This window comes from Podarcis filfolensis (assembly GCF_964270895.1).
Source record: "Podarcis filfolensis genome assembly, chromosome: 3".
Taxonomy (NCBI): Eukaryota; Metazoa; Chordata; class Lepidosauria; order Squamata; family Lacertidae; genus Podarcis; species Podarcis filfolensis.
This window is the reverse complement of record NC_139606.1, coordinates 114,484,898-114,507,218: the sequence shown is the minus strand read 5'-3', so window position 1 is coordinate 114,507,218 and position 22,321 is coordinate 114,484,898. Positions and strand designations below refer to the sequence as shown.

At 44.9% G+C, this 22,321-nt stretch overlaps 1 protein-coding gene and 1 long non-coding RNA gene across 3 annotated transcripts; one reads left to right on the top strand and one right to left on the bottom strand.

The window, feature by feature from the left end:
* Positions 1 to 8,122: 8,122 nt before the first annotated feature.
* On the bottom strand, positions 8,123 to 12,163 carry LOC310758787. The gene is made up of 3 exons (XR_014545903.1): positions 12,031 to 12,163; positions 9,816 to 10,063; positions 8,123 to 8,301 (listed from the first exon to the last, which is right to left on the bottom strand). It is a non-coding gene; the product is annotated as an uncharacterized lncRNA (long non-coding RNA).
* Positions 12,164 to 12,211: 48 nt separating this feature from the next.
* LOC310758747 (uncharacterized protein) lies at positions 12,212 to 22,075 on the top strand. 2 transcript variants are annotated; one of them, XM_083605667.1, is made up of 5 exons: positions 12,212 to 12,373; positions 16,112 to 16,232; positions 19,464 to 19,495; positions 21,419 to 21,560; positions 21,936 to 22,075. In XM_083605667.1, the coding sequence occupies exons 1-5, from the start codon at positions 12,301 to 12,303 to the stop codon at positions 21,976 to 21,978; spliced, it is 411 nt and encodes a 136-aa protein (XP_083461793.1). In that variant the 5' UTR covers positions 12,212 to 12,300; the 3' UTR covers positions 21,979 to 22,075. The 2 variants fall into 2 exon arrangements, with proteins under 2 accessions (XP_083461793.1, XP_083461794.1); XM_083605668.1 differs by lacking the exon at positions 12,212 to 12,373 and adding an exon at positions 12,380 to 12,656.
* The last annotated feature ends 246 nt before the right edge of the window (positions 22,076 to 22,321 follow it).

Here is a 22,321-nt window from a genome sequence, read left to right as displayed (position 1 = left end):
TAGCAGAGGCTCTCGGTGACATGCACATACCACATACACCATGCCCTGGAGCTATCTATGGCTAGTTATTTTTCTTCCTACCCCTTGGGGATTTACCAGGACTCAGTATCCTGTAAAAAAAAGAACAGGAATATCAAGTCACACAATACAATCTTTTTTAAATGGTGCCCTGCATGATGATGAGGTAATGAAACTTTTGAGAAGGAACCAAAACCTCCTAGATTACAGGTGAACGTGTGGGGGGGTGTGGGGTAATCCCCTAACTAGAGAACAGAAGGTCAAAGGTTTGAGGCCACATTTAATACAATGGGAATTCCTTCTGACTAAATGTGTTGTATGGCAAACATAGCTTTGGCAGGTCTAGTGCAATGACAGAGGGGTGGGCTTTGCTATTTTAAAAGTCCTACCTTATATTGTTCCTCTAATTAATTTAGAGATACTATTATATGGGTTAAGAAGATCAAACCTCTCCATTCTTAAGGAAATCAGCCCTGAGTGCTCACTGGAAGGACAGATCCTGAAGCTGAGGCTCCAATACTTTGGCCACCTCATGAGAAGAGAAGACTCCCTGGAAAAGACCCTGATGTTGGGAAAGATGGAGGGCACAAGGAGAAGGGGACGACAGAGGATGAGATGGTTGGACAGTGTTCTCGAAGCGACCAGCATGAGTTTGACCAAACTGCAGGAGGCAGTGGAAGACAGGAGTGCCTGGCGTGCTCTGGTCAATGGGGTCACGAAGAGTCAGACATGACTAAACAACTAAACAACAACAACAATAATGAGAAAAAGGAGGTGGTGAAGAGGAGGTGGAGAATAATAATGAATCATCTCCAGGATGGAGCTTTGTCAAAAGGACAAAATAACACAAACAACCCAGAACCCCTCAACTAAGCACACTTTATAGGGAAGGGCCATAACTCAGTGGCAGAACATCTTCTTTGCTTGCAGAAGGTCTCTGGCACCTTCACTTGGGATTGTGAGAGAAAACGGCCAGAAAGCCTGGAGAGTCTGACCTAAATGGACAACTGCTGACAAGGCAGACAAGGCTAAGTGGGATGTACCAATGATCTGACTCTGTATCTGTTCCCATGAAACATTTATTCATAGCCAGCATAATTTTGAAGGCATGAAACTGGGCTTTTTATTTCCATTATTTTAATGGTACGCAGCAAGGTGCCTTTTCATAGCAGAGCATCTTTTGCTTGTGGTCCGAAGGACAGTATTCTTCATCGCAGAAGCCTCCTATATTTTCACATTTAGCTTCACCTTCCTTTTTGTTATATTGTCCTGCACAAAAGAAGAACAATTGTGAAGGTAATAAATATACCGTATTTTTCGCTCTCTAAGATGCACATTTCCCCCTACAAAAATTAAGGGGAAATGTGTGTGCCTCTTATGGAGTGAATTCAGGCTTCGGGCAGCTATCCCTGAAGCCAGGAGAGCAAGAGGGGTCGGTGCACACTGATCCCTCTTGCTCTCCTGGCTTCGCTTCACTGGAGAAGCGCTGCGCAGCTTTCCCTCTCTGCACAGTGCCCCTTCAGCAAAGCGGAAGGAGAAATGGAAGGGGCTCCGTTTCTCCTGTCACTTCGCTAAAGGGGCACTGCGCAGAGAGGGAGAGAATTTTTTTTCTTGTTCTCCCCCTCTAAAACTAGGTGTGTCTTATGGTCGGGTGCGTCCTATAGAGTGAAATATACGGTACATGATTGTATGACCTCGGCTATATCTCTCCCCCCCAAAGGAAACACTATTAGCAATGGATTTCAAAAGGGGTGGGGAAAACAATTCTTATTTGTTGAAATTGTCCACATTATATAATGCCAGCCACCCAGAGTGGCTGGGGAAACCCTGCCAAATGGATGGGGTATAAATAATAAAAATATTGTTAAAAATATTATTATTATTGGTGAACAATGGTAGAAAGCAGAGAGATTTCTGACTGCCTTCCTGGAGTTCAGTGATGAGGGAGGTATTCCTTTAATGCAGGGGTGGGGAAAGTTCAGACCCAAGAGCCATGTACAGCCCACCTGGCCTCTCTGTCTGGTCTTTGGGACTCTATACACATCCTTGCCAACCCTGCTGAAATATACTCAGAGTCGAGAGTGGATTTCATGCTCTTTATTCAGCTCATAGTGGGGAGGAGGAATGGAAGTTCCCCCAGAATGTCTGCTTTATATACATTATTTACACAATGGGCCCCACGTGATTGGCTAATTCTGGGATTCTCCTGTAGGCCAATCAGGTTGTGGATTCAGTTCCACCTGGAGCTGGATTGGGTGGTTTCTGTGGACCAATCAGACTGCTGCATTCTGAATCCTATGGTTCTAGGACCAATCAGACTGCTGCATTTGGGATCCTATTCAACTCAGGACATAACACCTGCCTTGGGCACTTTTGTGTGGCTGGAATGTGTCCATAAACTTGTATGATGGAGGACATGGCGGAGGGGTGTCTGGTGCACACAGACCACAGCCCTCAAAACATCCTCAGACTCCTCTTGCAGCAGAGGACAGGGCTTAAAACCGCTTATGGTCCCTGCTCTTAGACCTCAGAACCCTTGTTCAACATAGGATTTAGGATAGCCTCCTTCTTCTCCCTCCCTCCTACAAACACATTAACTATTCCCAACCGCTTCCATAGAGATGTCTTTCTGCTTCTCTGTTTCCTCTGTCCTCCATCCACCTTTCTCCTCCTTTGTCTGAGGCTTGAAAAGCAGAAACAACCATTCCCGAGGCTACACCTCTGTTCTTCCAAACAGATGGTTTGGAATGGGAAGGAAACATAGCCAGCATCCCCTCCATCAAACTCAATATCCTCCATTAATAATTTGTCAGGCTGCGGGGGGGGGGGGGCAAAGCCACAGACACAAGCTCCAATTCTTTTTATAAAGTTGCTCAAACCTCCAGATGTCAGTAGACTTTCACTTGTAACTCACTAGGTAACTGGATAGAATTAAGATTGCAAGCCGTTAGAATGTAACTGTCCATCCAGTCAAAGTTAACTGTTGCAATTCTCCTTTGCTATAAGCAGAGTCTGAGTCCAATTCATAAAAAAGTTCCCTTTGCACAGCCTGTCGGCAAAGATCGGAAGCTGACTTCCTGTTTCGCTTCCGTTCTGCCAAATTGTAATTTTAGAGTCTAATTCTAAGTTTAAAATGTTTTATTGGCTTTTACCTCTAACTAGGAAGATCTGCTGCTTCTGGTGACGGATCGTAGCTTCGGCAGCAGGCTGCATTGTTGCCGAGAGTGATCTCAAGCCTCTTCCCCTTCCCTCCCATGCACACAGCAGCAGCCAGGAGGCGACCGGGGGGGGCGAGATTTCTCACTCTGCTGGACCCCTCAGGTCCCCACTCTCCTGTGGGGGTTTTTGGGGGGTGTGCTGAGCTCTAGCGCTGCCCTCCAAGCCTCTCTGCCAGCTCTGTGTCGCAGACGACACTCAGCACACTGCCATTGTCCTGCGCAGCAGACCGGAAGTCCCAATGTCTTTGTCTTTGTTTTGTAATTTCAATGCATGTCTTACCTGCAGAAAACAGAAGCAAGTCAGAAAACAGAAGGACAACCACGAAAAGCCAGCACAAACGCATTGCTGAAGTTTTACTCAGATCTCAGGTTGAGCAGCAAGAGCAGACTACTGAGGCAGAATACTCTGGTGATCGTTCTGTGCCTCCTGGACCGCTTAATAGCCACCTATTTGTAGGGTTTTGTGATATACTGACAAGTAAGCTCTGTGCATTGGTAATCCAGATGTGATGCACGTGATGACAGGAACTATTCATCAAGGATACAAAAGAGGAACATAAAGTGAAATTCATGACATTAACCGTGAAATATTTTAAGAGTTCAAGGATTCAATGGCATCTATTGTTTTAACAGTTGCTGTTTCCTGCTTTCAGTATTGTGGTCCATGGTTGTTGCTCCTCAAGGAAACACGGAGTACCAAAGCAAGGAAATACTGAACAGTGTGCATTAACTTAAGGAAGTTTTTTGGAGTCGGTGCATTGTAAATTTGATTTTATAACCCTTTGGATGACAGCTGAGTGGAACACTAAGAGCACTATTGCTATTCTGCTGGCAGCCACCCAGAGTGGCTGGGGAACTAGAGCCAGAAGAGCAAGATATATATATGTAATAATAATAATAATAATAATAATAATAATAATAATAATAATAATAATTGTTATCTGAGAAAACTGTTGTGATTGTTGTTGTTGTTTAGTTGTTTAGTCGTGTCCGACTCTTCGTGACCCCATGGACCAGAGCACACCAGGCACTCCTGTCTTCCACTGCCTCCCGCAGTTTAGTCAGACTCATGTTTGTAGCTTTGAGAACACCATCCAACCATATCGTCCTCTGTCGTCCCCTTCTCCTTGTGCCCTCAATCTTTCCCAACATCAGGGTCTTTTCCAGGGAGTCTTCTCTTCTCATGAGGTGGCCAAAGTATTGGAGCCTCAGCTTCAGGATCTGTCCTTCCAGTGAGCACTCAGGGCTGATTTCACAGAACCAAATGCCTTGAATGCAAAAGTGCTCAGTTTGCATAGGAGACTGTAGGAAAGGTGTTGTTTTGGTGCTTTGAGAGCATCCACAATATGGTTGAATGCAACTGGGGTAGATTTCATAACAAGAAGAAACTACACTGCATTTAGTCAATTCATTATTTCCTTGCTTTGGTACACTGTGTCACCTTGAGGGGTACTAGGCATGGAGTGCAATGCCTGAAGCAGAACATAACAATAGATGCTATTGAACCCCAGAACCCTGAATAAATATAATGGAGAATGCCATGGACTTTACTGTCTCCTCCTTGAACATTATGGCTTCCCAATGAATAAAATACAGAATATATGGCGATTAACTCTTTTTTTTTGCCTCCTTGATTAAGTTTATATCATCACGAGCAGTACATTTGAATCATCCATTCATAGGGCTTAGATGTCAGTGCGTTACAAAACCCCGTCAATAGATCAGCATTCAGCCTTCCATAAGACACAGAACATTAATCAAAGTATTCTGCCTCAGTAGTGAACTTCTGCACCCAGAGCATGTGGGCCTGTATATGACAGCAGCCTCCCTAATTATTCCACTCAGCTGCCAAGCAAAGGGTCTGAAATTGAATTTACAGCCCACAGAATGCTGAATGTTAATGCACTGATCAGCACTTCCTTGATTTGGTACTGTATACTGTGTCTCCTTGAGCAGTAGTAGACATGGACCACATCACCAATATAATTTTGTTAATATATTTATTAAATTTATGTACCACCATTTTATCTGAAGATAACAGGGTGGTTCACAACATTAAAATACAAAATGAAAACACAAAATACATAATAAAACAAAAGCAAAACAAACCAATGACAAATAACAAACAGAAACTAGAAACGTTATTGAATCCAGAACTCTGCATGAATAACGTCATGAACTTGACTCTTGTTTCTTGAAAATTCCCAACAGAAATGCTGAGGGGTGGTTTCTGTCATGGCTAAAGTCTTTGAGGGGAGATACTGGAAAAAGATGGAAGATTCTAGAAGGTTCATTTCTTTTGGAAATATTGTTTTGACAATCTCAAGGTCATGCTAATAAATTTGTGCACTCAGCAAGCTGGTCATTCTCTCTCTCTCTCTCTCTCTCTCTCTCTCTCTCTCTCTCTCTCTCTTACTTTCGTTTGTACCTTGCATGTCTGAAGTTCTTTTTCTCTGAAGATTTTTTTGTAACAAAGTCTTTGCATTTAGTAAAAGTTTCTATTTTACTGATGAACCTCTGACTCTGTATTTTACTTACTACACAATGCAGTTCATCAGTTTCAGTTCCTCCCTCGTTACACACCGCCATGGCCTCCTCTTGCAGTGTTGGGAACAAGACATGCACGACTTCAGTATTGTGATCCTCTACAAGAACAAAGGTGACCGCTGGACTGTAACAACTACTGTGGGATCTCCCTCCTGAGTACTCTGGGGAAAACCTTCATCTGTGTAGTCCTCAACAGATTACAGTCACTAGCTAAAAGGTTGTTGGACGCGGGTGGTGCTGTGGTTTGAACCATTGAGCCTTGGGCTTGCCAATCAGAAGGTCAGAGGTTCAAATAACCCATAATGGAGTGAGCTCCCGTTGCTCTGTCCCAGCTCCTGCCAACCTAGCAGTTCAAAAGCACGCCAGTGCAAGTAGATAAATAGGTACCGCTCTGGCGGGAAGGTAAACGGTGTTTCCGTGTGCTCTGGCTTCCATCACGGTGTCCGTTGTACCAGTAGCAGTTTAGTCCTGCTGGCCACATGACCCGGAAAGCTGTCTGTCAACTGTTAACAGAGAAATCTGAGGGCTCCCTTGGACAAAAAACAAGGACACCAACCAAGAATGCCAGAGCAAAACAGCAGCCTTGATCTTTATTGAAGACTGTTGCGACAGGACTCCCACCGGCCGCAAGGTGAAATAAGATGGAAGCCCCGAACCAAAGAGAACCCAAACTTTTATTAGATGTTAATCCCCATGTTACACCCCCCCCCCAACTACATCACTGATACATCATGGTTACATCATGAAAGGGGAGTCTGGTGGAAGTAATCTGAGCATCCTGGACCCTGCACCCTGGTTCCCCTTGCCCTCCACCAAACACCCATCAAGTGTAACAAAAGAGATATTTACATTTCCCTGTTTCCCAGCCAAGTTAATCACACCCTTTTGTGAGAGCCAGTGTGGTGTAGTGGTTAAGAGCAGTAGACTCGTAATCTGGTGAACCAGGTTCGATTCCCCGCTCCTCCACATGCAGCTGCAGGGTGACCTTGGGCTAGTCACACTTCTCTGAAGTCTCTCAGTCCTACTCACCTCACAGAGTGTTTGTTGTGGGGGAGGAAAGGAAAGGAGAATGTTAGCCGCTTTGAGACTCCTTCGGGCAGTGATAAAGCGGGATATCAAATCCAGACTCTTCTTCTTTTGTCTTCATCTGGGTTTGTTATTTCTGGAATGGCTATCTGTCTGGCACTCAGGTATCAGGATGCCAGGAATTATCACTCAGGCAGTCTGGCTGTTGAGTAGCTGAGCTCACTTGTCTATATGAATTTCTTCCCAGTTTTCCCAGTGAGCCAGTACATAGATACATTTGTCAGTGAATTCTTACATTTGGTATTGTGTAGCAGAGGCCCTTTGAATAGACAGGAAGAAACTACGATGAAGTGTTTTGTGGGGACAAATCACAAAAGCCACAAAAGTGATTGTGCTGATTTTGGTAGTGGGCTGCATGTGTATGATATCTGCTGGAGGGGCAACCCCCCCAACCTATAAATAAATTCCTGCAACAGGACAAACACTGGTTCTCTTAGCCTGAAAGCAAGATGAGTGCTGCCGCAACCCCATAGTCATCTTTGACTGGACCTTACAGTCTGTGGACTGGACTTTACTTTGACTGTGACCTTACAGTCACTTGCTGAAAGGGTCTATCCGAAGTCGCAATGCAGCTTTGGAGCTCAGAGGTCAACAGCCGACATAATTTTCTCACTGCGTTAGTTGTGGGAGAAATGTTGAGAACAAGGATGCCCTGTGTACACTGTCTTCATAGACCTGACAGAGGTCTTTGACCTTGTCAGTTGACTCACCGCACAGCTCAACAAGATAGGATGCCCACCTAATTACAGTCATACCTATTGTTACATTAGCTTCAGTTTACATCTTTTCAGGTTGCGTCCCGCGGCGACCCGTAAGTACCGGAAAGGGTTACTTCCAGGTTTCACCGCTCGCGCATGCACAGACGCGCAAAATGACGTCACGTGCATGCACAGAAGCGGTGAATCACAACCCGCCCATGCACAGACATGCAGACATCGGTTGCGTTCCTTTCAGGTTGCGAACAGGGACGGATCCCGTTCGCAACCAGAGGTACCACTGTATATGAATACGGGAAATGTTAATGTTATGGGTACTTAAAAAGTGTATATAGTTAGTTATTTGGTGTGATTCTTGGGTAATTTTTTAAAATTTAATATTGTTAAATACTAATTATCAAAAAAGAGAGTGAGGAAGTAGAGCAAATGGATGTAGAGAAGAATGACAATGGAGACAAGGCTGAGCTGGAGGGCCCAATGGTCTAACTCAGTATATATTCCCATGACACATTCATTCACAGCCAGCACAATTAGGAAGACATTAAACTGGACTTTTTATTTCCATTCCATCCTGACTTGCTCTTAAGAGGGTATGCAGCAAGGTACATTGTCGTAGCATAACTTTAATTCCGTGTGACCTGAAGGACAGAATTCTCCAGCGCAATGACCTCCTTCCTTGATACATGCTTCTTTACCTTTAATTATATAATCCTTTCCTATACAAAAGAAGAAGAATTGCATGAGAGGTGAAGGAAATAAATATAAATCGCTGTATGACTTCAGCCATAACTCCCTCCGAAATATATATATAAAATGTTTGGGGGCACTCTCATTTTGACTCAAGAAAATCACCATTTTAAAGTTCAAATCAGGGGAAATAAATACAGTAAATGGACAAAAATACAAAGATTCACAAAATGTTTAGGGGTATGCGTACCCCTGCATCCCCCCAGAAAAAAAAAACACTGCTCTTAGCAATGGATTTCATAAGAGGTGATGGGGAAACATATTAACAAGGGACTGGTTGACAATGGTAGGAAGTGGAGAAGTTTCTGATTGGCTTCATCTAGTTTGATGAAAGGAGAGGTTTTTTGTTAATGCAGGGGTGGCGAAACTCAGGCCCAGGATTCAAGTATATGCCACATTGATCCAGAATAGATTCCAATGAATAGTTAGCAGAGTAACAACTTAAACACGTTGCAGGATTCCCAAAAAATAGACCAGAGGCAATTCTATTTCATCCAGCAGAGCTTTACTGCTACTGAAAGCAACTGAGCATAATGGTCACAAATCCAATACATTCAGGATTGGCACCGTCCATAAGAAATCCAGTTGCAGCGGACCTAACTTAAACTTACAATAACTTAAAATAAGTCTAAACCTTAACGCGAAGCACACTATGTACAGAACACCACACCAGAAGGAAAAGAGATAGAGTGAAACCCAAGTTCCTTCTGGCCTTACTTTTATAGCCAGCATGACCTCTGCAGAAGAGATAAGAGAACCAGTTCAAACCAGCTGTACTCAGCTTCTCTGAAGGAATAACCCAAACATCATGAACCTTCTGCTTGTTTCTTTTGCACAGACAAGCTTCCAGAAGTTTCCAGAACCCTCTTGAATGAAGTAGAATAGGAAAGATCTCTACACATCAGATCAATACTTTCTGCACTAAGAAATGCAAACTGACAGTATAGTCCACTAAGCCTCCCTGTCAGGCCCTTGGGATTCTTCCCTATACGCCTCCTTGGCTGTTCTTGCTCATAAACTTGTGGGCCTGGATGGAGGACATGGGATTGCGTGAGTAGAAAACAACCTATGGGGCACAGTGATTACAACGCTCAGAGCATTCTCAGATTCCCCTTGCTGCAGAGGACAGGGCTTAGAGCTGCTCATTGTCCCAACTTTTAGACTTAAGGACCCCTGTTCATCATAGGACAGAATCTGGGACAGTCTCCATTCTTACCCTCTTCCCTAGAGATATCTTTTTGCTTCTCTCTTTCCTTTCCCCTCCATTCACCTCCCTCCTCTTTCTCTGTGGCTTGTAAACAAAGCCAGCATCTCCTTCATCTCCATCACACTCAATAACCCTTTCCATTCATAATTTGTCAGGCCGCAGGGGGGCAAAGTCATAGAACATAACATGGGCATGATGGCACTGGATGACTTCCAGCCCCATTTCATTCTTCTGTCATTTCTGTCTGGATGTTTTTAACTTCAATGCATGTCTTACCTGCAGAAGACAGAAGCATCTCAGAAAACAGAAGGGCAACCATGAACAGCCAGCGCAAACTCATTGTTGAAACTTGACTTGGATCTCAAGTTGAGCAGCAAGAGCAGACTACTGAAGCAAAATACTCTGATGATAGTTCTGTGCCTCCTGGAAGGTTGAATGTCCACCTATTTGTAGGTTTTTGTGATATACTGACAGGTAAGCTCAGTGCATGAGTGATCTGGTTGCAATGCACGTGATGACAGGAACTATTCATCAAGGAAAGAAAAGAGGAAAATAAAGTTAAGTTCTTGATATCAACCATGAAATTTATTCAGAGTTCAAGGTTTTAGTGGCATGGATTACTTTAAACGTTGCAGTCAATATAAAATTTGCAGCTTTCGGTATTGTGGTTCATGGCAGATGCAAATTTATTTATTTTTTAATAAAATTTTTATTAAATTTTCTGTATTACAATTTCAGATCAACATTTCACATACTTAAAATATCAACGATTTCCCTTCTTCTCTTTCCACGGTTCATTTTGCACATCTTACATCCCTGCATATTTTACAAAAACTTTACCAATCGGTTTTCCATTATTACATCCATCAAAGATTATTTACACTGTTGAATTTATCTTAATGCTGCCAGCGATTTCAGCTGTACACAGTTATTTTCCATATACTCAATAAATGTTTTGCAATCTTCTTTAAACGTATATTCTCCTTGTTCTCTTATTCTATATGTTAAGTCTGCAAGTTGTGCATATTCTGTCAGCTTAAGTTGCCAATCTTCTTTGGTTGGGACCTTGTTCATTTTGGGGTTAACAAAACACGGGGCGCGGTTGTTACATACATAAATAACCTTTGGCAGATGCAAATTTAGAGGAGCACAACTGGTTTGTCCACACTGGGCGCCAAGCTGAGAAGGCACCACAAGGGGGACTGCAACAATGACTTAGAGGTGAGAGGCAAGTGGGAGCTGAATTTTGTTATCGCACACAGCACCGCTGAAATATGAAAGCCCAAAGCCTGCCACTGCCATGGCTGTTTCTGCTCAAGGAGCCACGGAATAACAAAGCAAGGAAATGCTGAACAGTGTGCATTAACATGATGAAGTCTTCAGGATTCGGTGCTTTGTAAATTGGGTTTTATGACCCTTTGGTTTACAACTGAATGGAATGCTTTGACTAAAACAGGGAAGGCTGTTGTGAAACAGGCCCCCATGCCTAGGATGCTCAGGCTGGGAGAAAAGTCTTCCATGGGTTTGGGTGTACTACCAATCAGTTTAAGCCATATTCATTATACATTTGAGAGCAACCAACTTCTGAATGCTCCTAGAGTACCAAAAGCTCATCTTTCCTGCAGATAGATTCACCTGTTCCAGGCTCCTAGTATAGGAGGACTCAGACCATTCTCATCATCGAGCCCTCACTGGGGATAATGTACAAATTTCCTTCTCTGCCCCTGCTCCTTGATATGATGATGGTGGTGATGTTGATGCTTGCACCCCTCCCAACTGACTGGGCTGCCCCAGTCACTCTGGGTGGCTTCCAAGAGAATATAAAACACACACAATACATCAGAGATTACGGTAAAAGCTTCCTGATACAGGGCTGCCTCATAAGAAATCGCCTGCCTTCCACTGGGTTGTAATCCAATAAAATTTCCCTGACTGTTCCTGTTGCATCTCCAGCACTGAGGAAATGATTCATTTCACTGAGGCAAAGATCTACATTGGCTCCCAGTATGTTTCCAAGCACAATTCAAAGTGTTGGTGCTGACCTTTAAAGCCCTAAATGGCCTTGGTCCAGTACACCTGAAGGAGCGTCTCCACCCCCATAGTTCTGCCCAGACACTGAGGTCCAGCGCCAAGGGCCTTCTGGTGGTTCCCTCACTGCGAGAAGCCAAGTTACAGGGAACCAGGCAGAGGGCCTTCTCAGTAGTGGCAGCAACCCTGTGGAACGCCCTCCCACCAGATGTCAAAGAGAACAACAACTACCAGAGTTTTAGAAGACATCTGAAGGCAGCCCTGTTTAGGGAAGCTTTTAATGTTTAACAGACCACTGTATTTTAATACTTTGTTGGAAGCCACCCAGAGTGGCTGGGAAAACCCAGCCAGATGGGCGGGGTATAAATAAATTATTATTATTATTATTATTATTATTATTATTATTATTATTATTATACTAAGAAAGAGGTCTGTGTTGCTACTGCCAAGGCCACTTTCTCACCCTCTTTATAGAAGTGGTTTTCCTGTGTTTTTTTAGGATCCCTGGTGTTGTTATAATATCTTTCATAACCCGGTTGCCTGGGGGAAGCAGGGAATGTATGTAATTGTATGGAGTGAGGGGGAAGTGTTCTTGGCAGCCTCGGGAACTGTTGCCAAGGGAATTGGAACCTTGGGCAGGTGACCCTTGTAGGGCAGTTAGGCCAGCGAGGAAGGAGATGGGGAGGAATGTTGAGCTAGTGAGATAGAGAAAAGTGCCATCGGGGGCTTTTGAATGACATTGGATGACGGGAGACAGCACTCAGAGCCTTGGAGTGGCTGTGGTGGAGGCCAAACAAAACATCAAGGTGGAACAGAAATGGCTGCAGCTGTACACTTTGGGCTTTCAAACTGCAAGCGCCACACTTTGCGAGGCCAAAATTTGGTGCTTCCTCACCTCTCACCTTCTGTTCTGCTCAATTCACTATGCCATAGTTGCAAAGCCTGGGGCACCCCTAGGCTCAGCACCCAGTGTCACACAGCCCTAACTCGGTTTCTGACAGCTCTGGGGGCAACCAGGAGCCCACAACACCCAGGAGTAGCATGGGGGCATCACCTCATGGGGGCACCCAGGCAACTCTGCAGCATCAGGTGGGTCTTGACATGAAAAAGAGACTCATGATTAACTTCTTATTTTTTTAGGGATTTGCAGTGGCACCAGATTTCTACTTCATATTTAAATTTTGAATATGGAGGAGATTTCATACCAAGAAGAAACTACATTATATCGAGTCTGATCTTTATTCCATCTAGCTCAATATTATTTCATTTTCATTTATTATCCACCCTTCATCCAGGGTGGGTTTCCAATGATTAGAAATGCAGTTCTAAATGAGATCACAAAAACAGGGTTGGTCTGAAAAGATACATCTCAGTCATCTAAGGCCAGAGTAAACAGGTTTGTGGAATGTTGGCTGCAGCTACATAGACTGTCCTTTGACTCATCTCCTGCAATCAATATCTTCAGTGGAAGAATGTATGCTATAACCACCTGGGGCTTGACTGGGCCAAGCAGCACCACCAGTACGTTTCCGAGCACAATTCAAAGTGTTGGTGCTGACCTTTAAAGCCCTAAACGGCCTTGGTCCAGTATACCTGAAGGAGCGTATCCACCCCCATCATTCTGCCCGGACGCTGAGGTCCAGCGCCGAGGGCCTTCTGGCGGTTCCCTCATTGCGAGAAGCAAAGCTACAGGGAACCAGGCAGAGGGCCTTCTCGGTAGTGGCGCCCGCCCTGTGGAACGCCCTTCCAGCAGATGTCAAAGCGATAAACAACTACGTGACATTCAGAAGACATCTTAAGGCAGCCCTGTTCAGGGAAGTTTTTAACGTGTGATATTTTATTGTATTTTTGGTTTTATGGAAGCCGCCCAGAGTGGCTGGGGAGGCCCAGCCAGATGGGCGGGGTATAAATAATAAATTATTATTATTATTACTCTCCTCTCGCCACCCACAAATCAATCTTGACCCTGGGGTGGAGCTGCAGATGGTGTCATTGGGCCATCGTGTGAAAAAGCTGTCTCAGCAGCTCCCTTGCACCAGAGCCAGGCTGGTTGCACCCCCTAAAAACACACACACACAAAACACCCAGTGCCATGGCCTCCCAGCCCCGCTACGCTATGCCACTGACTGTCTTCACTTCAGTGTGATAGTAGGGATAACACTCTTTGTAGTACACCTGAGCATTAAAATCTAACAAATCCTTGTACAGAAGAAGACAATTATGAGCTTCAATGACATCATTCCTTTTAACTTCTGATTCCATGTCTTGTTATAGCCACATTTGCAGACTGAAACAGTTCTAAGAGGGTGGGGGGTGTTGTGTTGCGGACTATAAAATCAGTCTCTGCTAGGCTCTGGAATGTCAGGTTTCACCGAGAGCTAATATTGTTAGAATTCCTGATCCATGATTGCAGTCATGGGATTTTTGTCTATTAAAGGTAAAGGTACCCCTGCCCGTCAGGGCCAGTCGTGACCGACTCTAGGGTTGCGCGCTCATCTCGCTCAAGAGGCCGGGAGCCGGCGCTGTCTGAAGACACTTCCGGATCACGTGGCCAGCGTGACGAAGCTGCATCTGGCGAGCCAGCACCAGCGCAGCACACGGAAACGCTGTTTACCTTCCCGCTATAAAGCGGTCCCTATTTATCTTCTTGCACTTAGGGGTGCTTTCGAACTGCTAGGTTGGCAGGAGCTGGGACTGAACAATGGGAGCTCACCCCGTCACGGGGATTCGAAGTCCTAGGCACTGAGGTTTTACCCACAGCGCCATCCGCATCCCTTTTTGTCTATTACATGACGGTATATATTTTCACTCCACAGAGTGGGAAGTGACAGAGGCAGGGTGTTTGTGTTACTGTGTTCTGTGAAGTGGGACTATTGCTCTTTTTGTTCTTTTTCTCTTTGCTGTCTGATGCTAGAGAGAGAGGGAGCCATGTTGCAGTGCTCCATGTGTGTTTATATGTAAATAAAGTAGATTAGCCAAAATGCTGAGTTGCTGAGGTCTGTTACACACACTGCGAACACTCTGCGGATCCCTATGTGTGCCGATGTCTGTTGGCATCGGTCTCTGTGATGTTTGGGCTGAAGAAAGCTTACGAAGCTCCCGAGCAATCGACCAGGAGGGAGAGAACATGCCAGTCGGGCATGTGTCTCTGCCAGGGTCCTACTCGAGTGTAGGACGAGCTCCTGACAAATAAATGGCTGATCTATATTTGTATGTGCATATGTGTATGTTTGATTGGAAGCTCACAAGCAGGAACCGAGTGTGCCAGCTTGTGCCCTCCCTACTTATGATTTCACAGCAACAGGGTACTCGCCAGCCTACTGGCTCCAATCTTCAACTAATGATCACTGCTATTCTCAGCACCACCCAACTCATGAGTTTGTGTCGCTCTATTTTAAAGCCATCCAAACTGGCAGACATCACTATATATTGTGGTAGCAGGTGTTATTCTTTCACAATGTGCTGTTTGAGGAAATGCTCCCCCCCCCATGCCATGAATCTCCCAACAATCTGCTTAACTGGATGAATATTATGAGAGAAGAAGGGACAACATATCTCTATCTGGCTTTTCTATGCCACACACCATTTCATGTGCATCTATCATGATTCCCTGTTCCTTTCAGACCCAATATTTCTGAAGATAAGGCTCGCCTGTGGTCTGTAGAGACACGAGACTGAGATCAGAACATTCAGCTTTTAAAGTGGGCTCTAAAAATATGAGATTGAGGGACTGCAGTACATTTGGTTCCTCCCTATCACCTGTAAATGAAGAAACCCAAATAAGGAGTTGGGGCAGAGAAGCAAAACAATTCAGATTATTCCATTTAAGGAACATTTCAGTTCATGTCCACCGGAAGGAACAAGATTTCCCTTTGATCTGCCGAGAAGCGACTGGATATATGCAGAAGCGCCATCAAGAGAACGCTTCGTACAAATATGCCCCCTTTAAGAACCTTTGCCAGCTTCATGAACTGTTGCAACCATCCCATGGAGAACCACAGTGCCAACCTGTTTTAAGGGCTTGGTGCTTTCTCATCTCTCAGTTTTGCTGATCCTCCCCAGCGGCAGAGTCTTCCCACCTGTCTTCTTCCAAACATGAAGACCTTTTGCATCAGTTTATTTCTGGTCTCGGTGGTTCTCCTAGATGCATCTGGTGAGGAGCTATTCAAGATGGACTTTGGGAAGAGCATTTGTCAAGGTTAAGGGTTCACCAGACACTCAGTGGCTCCAGGGTGTGTCAGTGGAAGAGACAGGGGCATAAATATTCTCCACTGACTTAAACTGAGCTAACAATTGTTATCTCTCTCCCTTAGCAACTGCTCTACAACTCTCAGGATTATTTAGGGGAGAACTCTGATGAGGACTTAAAAAACAATAATACTATTCACGTCTTCAGGTTGAGAGAAAATGGGCTCCCAACATTCCATATCTTACTTTTTAGGGGTGTGCACAGACCACAAGATGAAACTTGTATCTGTAACTTTGGGGATATTTTCTGCACCTCTCCAAAAATCTATCTTTAATAGAGGGTTTCCTTTCTGTAGGCTATATGGTTCCAGCACTAAAGCGATGTATTGATGCTGACGGCTATTGCGCTATTGACTTATGTCATCCAGGTGATACATTTATTCAGCGATGCTACAGAAGGAGGCCTTGTTGTCGAAGGTGAGAATATGGGGGCGGAGGGACAAAATGGGATATAAATAAAAAGTCTAGTATGTTGCCTTGACACTTCCCCCCTGAAAACCCACTCTTTCAGCAATTGGTGGGAAACCTAAATTGCTGTTGGTTTTGATTCAGCATTAAATGTCAGGTTTTCCTGGGGGAAGCTGTGGGAACAAAAGGAAAGCACTCAGACATGGATGAGAAAAGCACAAACCAGAGCAAGGACTTCTGAGCTGGAGCAAGGACATCTGAAGTTATTTTCAGTGTCTTGGTGATTCAGATGTAAAGGGGGAAAATCCTGCAGATATGTGTCTGATCAAAATTATGCTTCTAAGCTGACTGTATAAGTCAGAGTTACAGGTAGGTAGCCATGTTGGTCTGCCGTAGTTGAAACAAACAAACAAATTTCCTTCCAGTAGCACCTTAGAGACCAACTAAGTTTGTTATTGGTATGAGCTTTCATGTGCATGTATCTGAAGAAGTATGCATGCACACAAAAGCTCATACCAATAGCAAAGTTAGTTGGTCTCTAAGGTGCTACTGGAAGGATTTTTATTTTATTTTTGTATAAGTCTGAGGTTTTCAACCTTTTTGAGTCCACGGCTCCCTTGACCAACTACATTCTTTCTGCCGCACCCCTGTGGGGCTGAGGAGCCCAGTGGTGTTACCTGTTGCCTGCAGAGCTGGCAGCCTCTCACCCTTTTTCAAACACCCTCCCTTGTGGAGGCTTTCCTCAGCCTCCTCTCCTCTCCCCTCTCCTTGGGAGTCCTCTGGGCAGCTGCTGCTGCTGCCCCTGGTCTCTGAGCTCTCCCCACCCCACACCAAAGAGAGGTGCCTCTTCACACTACCCCACAAGGGCCTGGGAGTTGTCTGTCCATTCCCAACAGCAAGGACTGGTAGACTGGCTGGCTGTGCTCCCTTGCCCACTGGTTGCTTACTCTGAGGCCACCTCAGCTCCTGGCAACCAGCCCCAGAGGCACCATTCGCCTGGGGAGCTTGTAGCCAGGGCTGCTGCAACAACCAGCTGTGTAAGCCTTTGGGAGGCAGAGATGCTAGAGGGAATCAGAGGAGAAGAGCAAGGGACAAAGGACAGTGTTGCCCACAGCACCCCTGACCACCATTAAAGGCCCCCTAGGGTACCATGGCACACTGGTTGAAAACCACTGCTATAAGGAAACACCAGGACGAGGAGAAGGGGGACAGGGCAGCTCCTTCATAACTGACAAGTGCAGCTTGCAATGAGAGGGCATGGTTTTACAAGTGCTATCCAATCAGCATGTTTTGAGTGAGGGAAATAAAACACAGTGGTACCTCGGGTTAAGGACTTAATTCGTTCTGGAGGTCTGTTCTTAACCTGAAACTGCTCTTAACCTGAAGCACCACTTTAGTTAATGGGGCCTCCTGCTGCTGCCGTACCGCCGCTGCACAATTTCTGTTCTCATCCTGAAGCAAAGTTCTTAACCCGAGGTAATATTTCTGGGTTAGCGGAGTCTGTAACCTGAAGTGTATCTAACCTGAAGCGTATGTAACCCGAGGTACCACTGTAGTGGTATAATACATACCCTCCAACTTTTCTCTGATGGAAATAGGGATGTCCTATTCATTATTATTATTATTATTATTATTATTATTATTATTATTATTACTACTACTACTACTACTACTACTACTACTACTACCACCCCACCCATCTGACTGAATTATCCCAGCCACTCTGGGCAGCTTCCGACATATATAAAAACATAATAAAACCTTAAATGTTTAAAAACTTCCCTGTGCAGTCAGCTTTCAGGTGCCTTTTAAAGGTTGTATAGTTACTTATCTCCTTGGCTTGAGGACAGCGGTGGAGCAAGCCAATCAGGCGCCTGGGGTGGTACACGTGCCCTTCACCCGGGGTCAGGGCCAGCTGGGGCAGGATGCTCCATGGGGCCTCTGAGGAGTTTGCCTGCCTCTGCCCACTCAGCCACCCTACAGCTGAGGGGGAGGCAGTGGGCGGACCATTTTGTCAGCACGGAGCCTGCGCACGCCCAAGCTAGACATGCAGGCCCCGCGGTGAGTACCGCCTGGCATTTTGTCACCCCCCAGTTGTGACACCCAGGATGGACCACCCACAATGCACCCCCTTCCTCCATCACATAACTCCATTCTCTCCAACATTTATCCAGTGAAAAGAGGGACATCATAAGGAAATGCAGGACATTCCAGGATCAAATCAGAAACTGGGATGGCTTCTGTAAATCCAGGACTGTCCCTGGAAAATAGGGACACTTGGAAGGTCTGGTAATATAATTGCTTTGCTTTCCAGCACTTCTTGCTCTTTGCATATGAGAATCTTCATTGTAATGGTAGTACTCTGTGACAGTTCACATTTATTTCCATGACTTTTGTGCAGTTGAGGTTCTCAGCACTGTGTGCTGGCCTCTCTAAAGAGTTAACAAGTCTGTGTTCTTAATATTCACCTGTTTATAAGGGTACCCCTCCTTTCCCTGAAACACCTGCTGTGTGCTATGCTTATCTTCTTCCATCTCAGCAGGTCCCCACGCTGTCATTGCAAAACATGTCCCCGGGAACAATTTGTGCCGTGGGGATTTTACTGAAGTTGGCTTAAGGTAAAAATAAGCAGAATGGGCACGGGAGGAAACTTTTTAGAAGGAAGTAAAATGTCCTTGATACCAGGGGAAAGGGGAGATATCTCCAACCCAGGGAACCGAAAGTGGGAGTCCAAGCATAGTTTGGGGTGGCCTAGTGAAAAGATCCAGAATGCTGTTTTCCATCATTCCAGTCTTCATTATATACATCAGGTTAATTCAAAGAAACTAGTCTGTGGGCTACTGAATCCGGAATGGAAGCAGCTAGACACAAGAGAAGAGTACAGTAAATCTGGTCCAATTTGTTAATGAGATAATGACTTGGATGTCTAAAAGTTAATCCATATGTTTTTTAGGTCTGTAACTAATCAGGTCTAATCTCTAGGGTTTGGCACATCTCTGATGGCACCAAGAAGTAAGTCCCATCAAATGTAAATACCTGGGAAAGTAGGCATATCATAGCACTGCTGGCCTCCTGCTTTGGGTTTCTAGGCAGAAGGTGAAAAGAAGGTGAAAAGGAGACAAAGCCATCTATTTTCTATGAGGTCCATCGCCACCCTTCTCCCCAATTCTGAAGCAACCCTTTTCTTGTTGTTTTCATCTGGTCTCACTATTTCTCCCTGTCTTTTTCTTCTTCTTCTAGAAAAAACGACATCGAAGTCGAAGTCATTCCAGGTATAATGAATCTGTGTATACATGTAGTGGGAATGGCAATGATTCTAAACTGAACGTAGGGTGGAGTCTGAGAGCAGTTTGCTATAAGGCAAATCCGGATGCATAGCCAGAATACATACATATACATTTGATACAGATTCAAATTGTTTACAAGCAGAAAGTTCCAAATACATAAATCCATAATATCCATATCCATAATAACGAGAGAGAGGGGGGGGGAGAGAAGACTGGAGGATGGGGATAGACACTAGGCAGCATGATACAAACTCCCAAATGAAAATAAAATGCACTGTTAACACAATCACTTCCACAGTATCACCCTCACCATCCATTCACACAATCACAACTATTAAGCACCTCATGCAATATTTTGACCAACCAACCAACCAACCACTCATGCTTAAATCAAGCACACTCCAGAACATGACAACCAGAAGGAAGTTATGACTTCAAAGTATTTGACAATGGCAGCAACAAAAACAGCTCTCTGCTGAAATGAGGTTTCTGGGCTTAGGACAGGGGCTGGCAACCTAAGGCCCATGGGCCAGAAGCGGCCCAGAGAGGCCATTTAACCGGCCCCTGAGCCGCCCCTGAACTGAGCTGCCCACTCGGCAAGTCCCCACACCACGCTGTGCCAATTTAGTGCAGTGCAGCGCAGGGACTCTATTCTGCGGCTCTGGAAATCGCTTCTGCACATGCCCAGACTCCGAAAATCGTGCCTGCGCAGTCACAACTTTTGGAGTCTGGGCATGTGCAGAAGCGATTTCTGGTGCCGTGGACATGCACAGATGCGATTTCTGGCATTGCGCTGCGCCGGCCCGGCCCACGGAGTTTCTCCACGGGAGTGATCCAGCCCATGCCCAGTAAGCCTTGCCGACCCCTGGCTTAGGATCTTTACACTCTTAAGAGTGTGTCCTTGGCATCTGGCTCTGGTTTGTGGATCGTGGGGTTCTAGTAAAAATGAAAGCAGTTCCCGTAAGCCTGATTTCTTCCCAAACCTGCTTTAATGGCTTTAGGGGATGGGAACATACTCCTGTTTTGTTCTTTTGCCTTTTCTGAGGAGTGGGAAATGGGAAGAGCTTGCCACTAATGATCAGGCAGAGGGGCCCATTCACAGCAAGTGATGGAATGGGGGTGCTACATCTACAGCCATGCCCCACAGAGAGTGCATATTACTACATTGTAGTTGCCTGACAGTTAACTTCCCTAGCACAAGCCTTGTCTGTAATCCTCGAGAGATTTGGTGGATGGGAAATAAAGATCATTATATTCAAAGCTAATGTATCAGCTGTACCAACAGGGGACATCATAGAGGTCTGTTAAATAGATAGAGCATTTTTGTATTCTGAGCCAGGGGGTAATGGAGATAATGTTTGTTTTGGGATTGGAAAGGTTAGTTTACGGCAGCCTTCCTTCCCAGCCTCGTGCCTTCCAAATATTTGGGACTAACAAATCCCATCAGACCCAGCCAGCAGTTGGCAAAGACTGGTTAATTGATCCATGCAAGAAGTTATTTCCCCAGGCTGATGCATCTGCAAACGAAGAAGAGAAGGAAGATAAAGCAGTCCAGATCTCTGAGTCCCTCTGCCTGTACAACCTAGAAATGTTACTGAGTAATGTGCTTTTCAGTGCTCAGGTTGCTTTAATGATTGTTAACAGACTCAGCTTTCACAACAGCTGTTGCAGGTAGACTAGGTCATATTTAGATCTCTCCATCTGTCAGTATGAAGCTAAGATATTGCCAGCACAAGCTTTGTTCAAAATAGCCTGCAGCCGACCACAGGTCTGAAACCAGTGAAAAGCACCTCCTACACAGGAACCCAAGGAATCCCAAATGTAGGAAATTAGAGTTAGATTAGCTGGTACTGGATTTACAGATGCAAGACCTGTGCTCAGTTTCCACACCTGTGTACCTGTCCAAAGGTTCTGAAATATTTAATAGTGAAGACGAATGTGACATTGTTGGAGGGGTCTGCCATTTGAACACCTACAACCCTGGGAAGTGCTGGAGTCTTCGTTATATACCACTCGGATACTGCATCCCAAGAGGTGTTTGCTGTAAAAGGTGAGTACAAAGGCTCACTCCCCACAAAATAAAAATTAATTGAGTTGGAGGTGGAATGATTCACATACTCTTGCCTGGAGTTAAGGATGGGGGTGAATTTAATTCAGTTCACATTTAAAGGTGAGCTTACCTAAATCGTGCTTTCCAAAGGCGAAAACTATGAACACATTTCTGCTCAGCAAAATGTGGGGGTCCTGCTGATACCTATCTCCTGTGTGGGGGTGCTGCTGTTTTGGCAACTTTGTGATCGGAGAATGAATTTGCTACTTGTATTACTGATACCTACACAATGACTGAGAGTTTTGAAATTAGGAAGGGATGGGTGAATTGTACATGTGGATGTTAACTCAGAATGTCAAAACCTCTAACTTTTAGGCCAGACAGCTCCTTGCCAGAAAACCTTCACCTTATATATTAAGGCCAGCCGGACTGCCTCAAGGACTTTTCACCATCTGAAGGAACTCAATGGAGTATTTGCAAAGCAATAAATGCAATGTAGTTGTGCTAATGCAAAACACTCTCTCTTTTTATTTGAAAGAGGTGGGTAGAGAATATCGTACTTTTATCCAGAAAACCAGTTTGAATGAAAATGTCTAATGCACAGGTGAGGAATCTTTGGCCCACCAGTTGTTGATGCCATCCAGTTTTGTCTAGGGGGGTTACAACTTCCTACCCCTCTGGGGTCTCATTGAGAGTTGCCCTGATTTAGGCCTTATTTTTGCAAGTAGTGGGGGGCCTAAACCTTTCCCCAAAGTTGCCCC